At 70.4% G+C, this 10,303-nt stretch overlaps 3 protein-coding genes across 3 annotated transcripts in view; 1 reads left to right on the forward strand and 2 right to left on the reverse strand.

Annotated features, from left to right (window-relative positions):
• Positions 1-558: 558 nt before the first annotated feature.
• On the reverse strand, positions 559-5,428 carry CHLNCDRAFT_142286 (hypothetical protein; the record flags this gene model as incomplete). The annotated part of the gene is made up of 15 exons (XM_005850336.1): positions 559-750; positions 911-987; positions 1,161-1,251; positions 1,450-1,646; positions 1,825-1,882; positions 2,040-2,127; positions 2,360-2,587; positions 2,757-2,809; positions 2,983-3,401; positions 3,577-3,653; positions 3,855-3,942; positions 4,161-4,274; positions 4,412-4,460; positions 4,606-4,689; positions 5,387-5,428. 15 exons carry the CDS (start codon positions 5,426-5,428, stop codon positions 559-561), a joined length of 1,857 nt encoding a protein of 618 aa, XP_005850398.1.
• Positions 5,429-5,942: 514 nt separating this feature from the next.
• Positions 5,943-9,449, reverse strand: CHLNCDRAFT_142287 (hypothetical protein; the record flags this gene model as incomplete). The annotated part of the gene is made up of 8 exons (XM_005850337.1): positions 5,943-6,073; positions 6,241-6,368; positions 6,550-7,685; positions 7,829-8,201; positions 8,337-8,484; positions 8,647-8,749; positions 8,948-9,096; positions 9,209-9,449. 8 exons carry the CDS (start codon positions 9,447-9,449, stop codon positions 5,943-5,945), a joined length of 2,409 nt encoding a protein of 802 aa, XP_005850399.1.
• Positions 9,450-9,717: 268 nt separating this feature from the next.
• Positions 9,718-10,303, forward strand: part of CHLNCDRAFT_50737 (hypothetical protein) — a gene marked incomplete at both ends in the record, with an annotated part of 4,964 nt that continues 4,378 nt past the window's right edge. Inside the window, one exon of the mRNA XM_005850089.1 lies at positions 9,718-10,095. Coding sequence (XP_005850151.1) covers positions 9,718-10,095 — 378 coding nt within the window. The remainder of the gene's footprint in view (positions 10,096-10,303) is intronic.

Here is a 10,303-nt window from a genome sequence, read left to right on the forward strand (position 1 = left end):
GGTCATCTTTCAAGGGAGCCAAGGCATCATACACACTTGTCACGAGCACAAGACTGGCTTCAAGTATAGACGAGGCATGCTTAGCTAGGTGGGCAAGAGTGACATCGGAACGCCGCATGCACGGGGAGCTGCCTATGGAGAGGCGGGTGAGGGGTAGGGGCTGACTTGCACTGTCTGTCTGGGGCCCGTCCATGCGGCAGGGGGGCCAGGTCAGGAGGCTGCGGCGCCGTGCCTACCGAAGCAAAAAAAAGGGAAAATGAAAGCGAAAAAAGGACGTAGCACCGCGGGCCCCATGAAGCGGAGGGGAGGCACTAGCGTTGAGTTTGGGGTGCCCTCTGGTGGTGCGAGGCGGCGGCCAGGCCTCACACGAGATGGCCTGGCCCGCAGCAGCAACGCCACCACCAGAGGCATCTGTGGAAGCGGCCACAGCCATCTGCGCGACTGAGGAGCGCTTGCAGAGGCGTGCCAGGCAGTGTCTGGCCCGCCCGACGCCGCGCCGCTGCCTGCAGGGCTGCGCAGGGCGGCCGTGCCGCTGCCGTTGCAACCGCCTGGGCGGGCTTACACCTTGGCGGCGGCAGGCTCCACCTCCTCCACGACGTCGGCGGCGGCGGCGGCGGTGAACCCCTCCTTGGGGGTGCCCTCGCTGTCCTCCTCCTCGTCGTCGATCAGGTGGAAAGTCATCTGGCGCGCAATCTTCCAGGTGCCGGACCGCTTGAGCGTGGGGTCGTCGCTCTTGGGGAAGAAGTAGGCCTGAGAGGAGGTGGTGGTGTGGGAGGGGGGGAGCAGGTGGTGGGCGGTGGTTGGGGGTCAGGGTGAGGGGCAGGGGCGGGGATGGTAGGTGGGCTGCCACAACCACTTGGTTTTCAGTATGCCAGCAGGCCGGCAGGGCCCCCAGCCGCGCCCCACCCACCTGGATGAAGTTCATGATGAAGACGGAGCCGTTGATGATGATCCAGCCAAAGATGCCGGCGATGAAGCCGTAGGCCACTGCGGGCGGGGGGAGGGGAGCAGGGGGGGGGCGGCGGGTCGGCTGCTTTTTGCCAGGCACGGGGCAACAGAGCTGAGGCGCTCCCCACACAAACAGGCTGGGGTCTGGTTCAGCCCAGCCTGGCTGGTAGCAGAGATGTGTGTGTGTGTGTGTGCCCCACCCACCCACCCACCCGAGTAGGTGAATGGCATGGTGATCATGGTGAGGAAGGCGGGCACAGCCTCCTGCACATTCTCCCACCGGATCTTCAGGATGTTGATGATCTGCGGGGGAAGGGGGGGAGAGGAGGTGTGTGTGTGTGGTGGGTGGGTGGCGCACTGACACAAGGCAGGGCAGACAGCAGCAGAGCGGTGGGCCTTGGCTCTGCTTCTTGGCTGCTAACGGTGCTTGCTCAAGTGCTCCCCACAGCTCGGGTGGCGCCCGGGCCCGGGCGCTGCTGCGCTGCCGGCGCGCGGGCTCACCATGAGCGCGCCGCACAGGATCAGCGCGGGGCCGGTGGCGTATGGCGGCACGGTGGCCAGGAGGGGGGAGAAGAAGAGGGAGATGAGGAAGTAGAAGGAGATGGTCAGGGCGGCGATGCCGGTGCGCGCGCCCTCGCGGATGCCAGACGCCGACTCGATGAAGGCGGTGAGCGGGGATGTGCCCAGGCACGCGCCGACTGCGGGGGGGCAGCGCGGCGGGGCGCGGGTCGGCGAGCAACGGGCGGCGCGCACGGCGGCGCCCCGGCGTGCCGGACTGCAGCCCCTCCGTCCCGCTGAGAGAGCAGCCCAGCTGTGGCTGCGGCCGGCGGCGCGGGCGGCTGGCTGGCCCTGCAGGCCCGCTGGTGCGCCACTCACTGGAAATGGAGGCACCATCCACAAGGAAGGCGGTGGTCTGGCGGGGGAACCGCTTCCTCTGCACCACGGCGGCGGCGCGCGGGAGCAGCAGGCGGGGTCAGGTGCCTGGGGGGGTGGGCTCGCGCGTGGGGCGGGGCTGCCCGGAGCGCCGCCATCCGCAGCACCTCACAGGCACGCACAGGGGCGCAGCAGGGGGCCCACAGCAGGGGGCGCACCTTCTGGTCCACAAAGTTGGGGATGAAGTTGGACATGAAGTTGGCCATGGAATAGAAGGTGCCGGTGGCGTCCAGGAAGTCGACGTACCTGCGGCGGTACAGGCGGGTACAGGCGAGGCGGTACAGGCGCAGGCGTCAGGTGCGTGCGCGGTGGGAGGGACGGACGTTGCCGAGCAGGGCAGGCATGGGAGAGGGGCCCCACGGGGGCGGCTGCACAGCACCAGGCTGCACACAGCCGCATGCCCCCAGCCGCACCCCCCATATGAGTCACAAGCACATGGCAGCACGCAGGCTGGCCCCCGCCCCCGCCCGGCGCTCACAGGAAGGTGATGAGGGCCACCCAGAGGTCGCCGTCCTTGAAGCCGCTGAAGTCAAACTTGCCGGCGGTCTGGCTGGTGCTGGGCACCGACACCACCTTCTTGAAGTAGTCCCAGCGCCGCATCTCAGAGGTGTACACGCACGGCTCGCCGGTGTTGGAGTTGACGCCGGTGGGCTGGCAGCCGTTGGGCTTCTCGATGTAGCGGGCCTTGTTGCCATCAGAGGGGATCCTGCGCGGTACGTCGGGGTGGGGAGGCAGGGTGAGAAGCGGCAGGGTGGGGAGCATGGTGAGGAGGCGCAGGGCAGGCTGGGCAGGCGTGTGCCGGGCATGGGCACAGCCCATGCGGGCACCCCACGCGGCGCCGGCGCCGGCGGCAGTACCCTCTCCCGCCCTCTCACCAGGAGATGAAGGTCACAAACAGGAGGCCCACGATGATGGCGCCCTTGACGTTCTGCAGCGGGTGGGGCATGCGCGTGCGTGAGCGGCACAGGCTGGCATGCGTCCGGTGGCCAGGCACGGCGGGGCTTGCCTGGGGGCTGTGCCCATGCAGGCGGCGGCTCCGCTGGTGGCCCCCCGCCCCCGTCCCCGATCCCACACCCGCCCCACACCCCGCCAGGCGCCCACCTTGGCCATGAGCGTGGCCATGATCATGCCACCCGCGATACCCAGCCACATGGTGGCGGAGCGCATGACGCCGGCGGACAGGCAGGCGTAGGTGCCCGAGGGCACCAGGATGCCTCCGTTGGTGGACACCGAGTTGGTGGCGGGGTCCAGCACGCAGATGGAGTCGGCGGACCCGGGGTCTTCCAGCGCGGAGTCGGGGATGGTGTACTGGCGCACGCGGTTGGCGGGGTCGCAGCCTCCCAGGGAGACGAGGGTGGCGGAGTTGTAGGTGGACACGCCGATGCCCTTCGACGACTGCATGCCGATGAAGGCGAGGAAGAGGCCGATGCCGGCGGAGGTGGCCAGCATGACGGAGCGCGGGATCAGCTCCACCAGCTTGGACCGCACGCCCAGCAGGGTGATGATGATGAAGATAAAGCCTGGGGGGCAGGGGGGGGGGACAGGGGAGCACGGGGGTGTGAAGGAGGGTGTGTGTGTGTACAGAGGAGGCCATGGCCCCCGCATGCGCGCCCCCAGGCGCCGCCCGCCCGCCGAGGTGGCCCGCTCCGGCCCCGCCTGCGCCCGCCGCCCCCGCGCCCCTTGCCCGTGGCTCACCCTCCACAAACACGGCGGACAGGGCGGCGTTGAAGGTCACGCGGCCGGTGCCCATGAAGCCGACGACGGTGTATGCGCTGGCAGGGGGCGGGAGGGGGGAGGAGGCGGGGTGCACGTCAGGCGCATGCATGCGCATGATGTGTGGGGCGCTGCGCAGCATGCCGCCCACGGCGTGGCCACCCTTGCTGGTTACAGGGGGGCGACATCGGGCCTGCCGTCTGGGCGGGAGGAGCGGGCGTGTGCAGCACAGGCACAGGCGGCGCGTGGCCCCCACTCACAAGTAGGCGTTGAGGCCCATGGCGGGGCAGATGGCCAGCGGCAGGTTGCCCAGCATGCCCATGAGGAAGTGGGAGCACACGCAGGCGGCTGCGGGGAGGGAGGGGGGGGCAGGGCGGGGCGCGTGGGTGAGCGGGCTTCAGGCGAGAGGCTGCCGCAGCCGGCGGGAGCCCAGCCGGGCCGGCACAGCCGGCTCGGCCGAGACCGCACAGCGGCGGGGGCATGCGCACAGGCAGCGGCTGGCCGGCTGGGCTGGGCTGGGCTGGGCTGGGCTGGGCTGGGCTGGGCTGGGCTGCCTGCGGGCGCACCTGCGGTGGCGGCGATGAGGGAGGAGCGCAGGTCTGTGATGCAGCTCTGGCAGGCGTCAGACTGGAAGGCGGGGGGGGCGCCGATGTCGCAGGTGCCGTCCACCACGCACATGCCTGCGGCGGGAGGGCGGCAGGCGCAGGAGGGGCCGGGCACGGTAGTGTGGGAGGGCCGGGCGCGGGCGCAGGGGGCGGGGGCGCATGGTTAGGTGCGGAGCGGCGCAGGGCGGCGCGGGGCGGGCAGCTGCGCGCACCGCCGGTGTCGGTGAGGATGGCGCTGTTGACGGCCAGGATGTAAGCCACCTGCGGGTGGGGGGAGCAGCAGCAGGGCAGCAGGCGGCAAGGACGGTGAGCATGCAGGCTGACCGGGGCAGGCAGCCCCTTGCGGGCAGGTTGCCGCATGTTTCATGATGACGAGCCTGCTGCCTGCGCGGGCGGCGGCGCTCACCGTCAGGAAGGTCACCGAGCCTCCGCGGATCTCCTGGGTGAAGTAGGTGTTGCGCTCCTTGAGCATGAAGAAGCGGCCGATGGCCTGCGGGGGCGGTGGGGGGGCGCAAGCGGGGGGATGGGCGGCAAGCGAGGCGGAGGGTGCCGTGGGGCTCGGGGAGGGCAGCCGGCGGGCGCCCGGCGTGTGGCCATGGGTGTGCCTGCTGGAAAGGGGCGTCCCCAGCCCGGGTGCCACACCGCGACGGGCGCGGGGGCCGGCAGGCGTGGGGCGCAGCGGTGGGCGCGTCAGCGGCGGCGCCGGTACCAGGCACGCAAGGGGGGAAGCGGGAAGGCCCCATGGAGGCCTGCATGCCCGGTGGGGCATCCGTGCTGCCTCCGGATCCGGCGGTGGGCCAAACCCAAGGACCAGCTGGCCCCAGGGTCTGGGAGCCTGCCATTCTGGCTGCGGCGGCCACCGGGCGGCGGCAGGCAGCGGCGGTGAACCGCGGGGGGAGCAGAACCCTGCCCGGCAGGCCACCCTGCTAGCTGCGGCAGGCCTCCCACGCAGCCACCAGGCCGTGATGCCCAAGTTGGGGCTCAGCGGGTGGGAGTTTTGGACGGGGGCCCACTAGGGCATGCCAGAGCCGCTCCCAGACGCCGCTGTTCGGCCAGCGCTGCTCGTTCCACCAAATTGTCCCTACCATGGCGCTCCCAGCGACATAGCAGCGAACCGGGGGCGCGCACGGCGCCGATTGCGGGACAGGGTTTCGGCAGCGTCTGCCCTGGCCTACCAGCACACTCACCGACTCCCCGACCGCATCATTGAGCTTGTCGAAGACGCCCATGGTTGCTGGCGCAACAAAACCCTGCTCGGACAGATGCAGCCCGTTGGCGCTGTTTGAAGCCGCTCGCCTCCGCAGCAGCTGTCAGCACAAGCAGCGGTGACCGATATCTACTGCTTGAACAGTCTGCCCGCAGCTGCGCAGGGTGTACCCAGCACGTGTTGGCCCGTGCTGAGCCCTGCTCTGCAGCAACAATCTTGGGTACGCCTGTTACAACGAGACTTATCGGCGCCGGTCACATCAAGGGCGATGGCCCAGTCGTGAGGGATGGAGTGAGTGCCTGCCCGCAGGAGGCCCCCCACCACCGCCTGTTTCCGCCCGCCGCCGCTCCCGCCCCCCCCCCTTGAACCTACCCCCCCCACTCCTCTTAGGCTGCAACGCCGGCAAAACTGCCGGTTCTGGCTGCTGATTATACACATTCCCAACCAGAACAAGCCAGCCAGCAAGCCTAAGCCCAGCCCCGCTGCCCTGCCTTGGAAGGTGCCCAGGGGCCCCCCGCACCGGCGGCCGGCCCGCATCAAGCCTTGCCCTTGCGCCCCCTGCCGCGGCCCCTGCCAGCCCCCGCCGCTGGAAGGAAGTTGAGCATGGATTGCTGCCCGGCGGCCGCCGCTGCGGTTGCCTTCTTGCTGCCCCGGCCCCGGCCCCGACCTGCACGGTGAGGTGCCAGCAACACCGTCAGCAGCCTGCCTCAGCAAGCCTGCTTCGGGACGGCAGCGTGCCGCTGCGCAAGCACCCGGAAGCCAGCACCAACAGCTGGGACCCAGATGCAGGGAGCACCAGGACGAGCAGCAGCACGGATGCCGCTGCCAGCCCACCCTGAGTTTGGGGCTTGGGAGGCGTGTCGCCGTCTGCGCCTGGCAGCGGCGCCGCCTTGCGCGCCTTGACGTTGGCCGCAAACAGCTCGTCCGCCTGTTGCAACCGCCTGCGCCGCTCCGCCTCCGCCCTGCACGACGGGGGCGCGCATGGCGCGGCACGGCACTCATGGCCGAATACAGGCTGGCAGCGCCTTGCTCCGCCGCTCTGCCAGAATCCCGCCGCCAGGAGCAGGCAGGAGGCGACGGTGGCGCAGGTGCAAGGCAGGCGGGCAGGCAGGCAGACGGCCGAGCGGGCGGGCGGCGGCACACTTTATGAAGGCGCCGGCGTCCACGGGCCCATCCTCGGCATACGGCTCCTCGGCAAATGCCACCAGCGTGCGCGAGACCGCCGCCGCCGCGCCGGCGCCGCCGCTCTTCCTGAACGCCTTGTAGTTGGGGCCGCCGCCGCCGCCGCCGCCGTTGGTGCTGCCGGTGCCGCGCGCGGCGGGCGGCGGGTGCGCCGCAATCAGCGGCAGGAAGGCCACCACGGACCTGCCAGCCTCGCTGGCCGCATCCCCATCCCCCTCCTGCCCGCCATCCGCGCCGCCATCCGCGCCCTGAGCCGCTCCCTCTGCTGCCGCTGCAGGCGCAGCCCCTGCTGCTGCTGCCACGTTGGTGCGGCCGCGGCGCCCGCGCCCCGCCCCACCCGCTGCCGCCGTCTTGGCGGCTGAGGCAGCCGGCTGTGTGGGGTCTGCAGGCGCGCACGCTTGTGGGCTCGCATCCCCACCATCTGACACTGCCGCATCGTGCTGCTGCTGCTGCCGCTGCTGCCTGCCGTGGCTCATTGTGTGCCAGCCCTCTGCTTCGGGCATGGGGCGCGGCGGCGCTCGTGCGGCGCGCGCTGCCGGGGGCCCTGCTGCTGCCGCCGCCCCCGGCTCGCCCTGGCGCCGCTTCTTGGCAGGTGTAGCATGCACCTCCTCCCCCTCGCTGTCCTGCTGCTGCTCCTGCTCCTGCTGCTCCGCCTTCCGCCGCTTCCTGCCGCCAGCGGCGGCCTGTGGCGCAGCTGCAACCATTGGCTGCGCCGCCTCCTCCTCCTCCTGCTGCTGTTGCTGCTGCAGCTGCTTCTGGGTATGTGCTGCCCTCGCAGCCGCCGCTGCTGCCGATGGCTTGGGCTTGGCGGCATCCTCTGCTGCCAGCACACGCTGTGTGCCCCGCAGGTGGCTCAGATCCTCGCTGGCATCTGTTTCGGAGCCGCTGCCCTGCCCCTCCCCTCCTTCCTCCTCCTCCAGGGCTGCCCCCTTCCTGCCCCTGCCCCTGCCCTTGCTGCCGGTGGTGGATCGCGTGCCAGCCGCCTCCCTGCCACCCCGTCCCTTGCCCTTGCCCTTGCCTGCCGCGGGAGGCGTGGTGTCCGCCTCCCCCGCCGGCAGCTGCACCGCTGCGTCCACGCTGCCCTCCAGCATGCCAGCCTGCAGCCGGGGCCCAGAGGGAGGGAGGGGCCAGCAGGAGGGCAGGCGTCGGCAGGCGGAGGCGAGGGCACAGGCCCAGCACGGCCAGCGCAGGTGCATGCTGGCTGTCATGCTAGCGGGCAGGCAGGCAGCTGGGCCCTCACGATGAGCAGCTGCGGCGTGGTCCAGGCCAGCTTCCTGTAGGACGCCGGCATCGCATCCGCCTCGCTGCCCCGCACCACCACCGCCCCCGCCGCCTTGGCCGCCGCCGCCGCGCCGCGCCCCGACGCCGGCGCCTCGCTGTTTGCGGCGCCCAGCAGGCGGGCCGCCTCCTGCAGCGCCGCGTCGCGCGCGGCGGGCAGCCACAGCAGGCTGCGCCCCGCCAGTGCCCGCTGCCCCGCGCAGCGCAGCAGCGCCGCGGGCCCCGCCAGCGCCGTGACCCGCCCCCCAGGCTTCTCGTACTGCAGCTGTACTGGGTAGGCGCCCTCCTCGGGCCGGCTGTTGCGCCACACCTGCTGCTGCTGCCACTCCAGCAGCCTGCGGGCAAATGGGCGGCAGGCGGGCGGAAGGGTCAATCGCCTGGTCGGTGGCAGATGACGTTTCCCAGCATACACACAGCAGCCACACGAGACGGGCAAGCATGGGTGGCGGGCAGCAGGGCGCAGCATTGACCGGGGGCAGGCGGGTGGCTGCGCCGCTTGCCAGCTGGCTCCCACGACCGGATAGCCGCGCAGCAGCGCCAGCAGGGTGGGGCCATCCACGCGCAGCGGCGCAGCGCCCAGCGCCAGCACCCGCGTGCCAGGGTGGTCTGGCAGCTGGTCTGTGGGGCGCACAGGGCCAAAGAGAGATAGCAGGGGCATCAGCGGTGCTGCCTGGTTGGCTTGACGTGCATGCAGTGGCTGCCCGCTCCTTTGTGCTCTTGCTCTGTCGCAGGCAGGCTGGTGCGGTCGGGCTGGGTGGCAATCCCAGGCAGCTCGCTCACCCGTCAGCGGCAGGCCCGTGGCGGCGGCCGCCTCCTCCAGCGCTGCAAGCGCGCCGGCGTCAGCCGCCTCGCGCTGCGCTGGGCTCAGGTACAGAACCCAGTCCTGCACGGGTGGCGTGGAGCGTGCACGGGTGCGCTGTGTGTCAGCTTGGTGGGACCCGCTGATGGCGCAGGGTCGCAACACGGTGCAGCCATGGCGAGGCTCTGAGGCGTTACAAGAGGAAGGGGTCGTGGAGGCTGGGCACTCTGGGCCAGGCCTGCCCCGTGCCAGCCCCAGCCACCCAGCCCCAGCCGCGGCCACCCGGCTTGCCTGATGGTACAGCTTGAAGGGCGACTTGTAGCCAAAGCGGACCATGCAGTTGGGTGGCACGCGCGCCGCCTCGCCGCCCAGCCGCTCGCTGTCGGCAAAGGTGCTCGTGGGCGACACCCAGGTGCCGTACTTGCTGCGGTCTGTACGGGGGGGAATAGTGGAAGGATCCGCAGCACGTCAGACGGGGAGAAAGGGGAGACTGGCGGCCACAGCGAGCGGCAGCGGGTGGCGGCGGCGACGGCGGCGGCGCACCTTTCAGCAGCACGTAGGGCTGCCCCCCTTCCTCCCGCTGCCAATCCTCCGCTGTTGGCACCGTTATGTCGGCATGCTTGCGTGAAATGGACTTGTCCTCCCCGACTGGCAGCTCCGCTTGCCCCTGCCGCCCCACCACCACCGCCCCGGGCTTCAGCCAGAATTTGACGCTGCAGGCCTGGGAGCTTCGGTCCTCTGTGGCGTGCCGCTTAGCCTCCAGCAGCCACAGCGAGCTGCCCATCGCTGAGTATTGGCGGATGGAGTGATCGGGAGGCTAGATGTTGTTCGACATGCTGTCTGCAGCCTCAAGAATGTCGCGGCGAGCGTGGGGAGCTCTACATGCTTCCTGCTGCGCCATGTGTTGCCCGCTGATGTGGCACCTCCCCCGATTCGTCTGGCTCATCAGGCACGCTCTCTCCCGCGATCCCTCCCTTTCCTTCGCCTTTCAAAGTCTCTAAGGCTTCTATTTCTCCCCTCCCGCACCCCGCAGCTGCCGCAAATTTAAAATTATGAACCAACCTGTCATCCTTTATGCCTTAGAACGGCGCCAAAACGGCGCCAAGAATGTGTTTCTCACTAAGTCAGATGTAGAGGGCATCATCCGGATCAAGCAGGGCGACCAGCAGGCGCCCTCAGGCCGGCGGCGGCGGGGTGCGGGAGGGGGGGCGGCAGTGCAGGGCGGCACCAAGAACTACAGCAAGAAGGTGCTGCAGTTCTTCCAGGTGCTGAAGGGCGCTGGCGGTCAGGACATCCTGTGCCGCTGCGTCAAGCGCAGCGGAGAGTGGCGGTGGTGCCCCGTGGTGCCGCTCGAGGAGCTGCCCCGAGTGATCAAGGAGCACCACGAGCGGGCGACTGGCTTCAGCGGTGTGGAGAAGCTGTACACACATGTGAGTGATACAAGGGGTGCAATGCTGCCGCCAGACCAACTGGAGAGTGCTCTGCATCAGGCAGCAACCGGATGCATCGCAGCAAGCACGGGGGGTGCGGCACGGCCAAGGTGGCGCTGCCCTCCTCTCCATCTATCCCTCCTTCCCTCCCTCACGCCGCGCACTCCCCTGGTCCTCCTTTGCTGCTCTGCTGCCTTTCCTGCAGCTT

This window comes from Chlorella variabilis (assembly GCF_000147415.1).
Source record: "Chlorella variabilis unplaced genomic scaffold CHLNCscaffold_4, whole genome shotgun sequence".
NCBI lineage: Eukaryota > Viridiplantae > Chlorophyta > Trebouxiophyceae > Chlorellales > Chlorellaceae > Chlorella > Chlorella variabilis.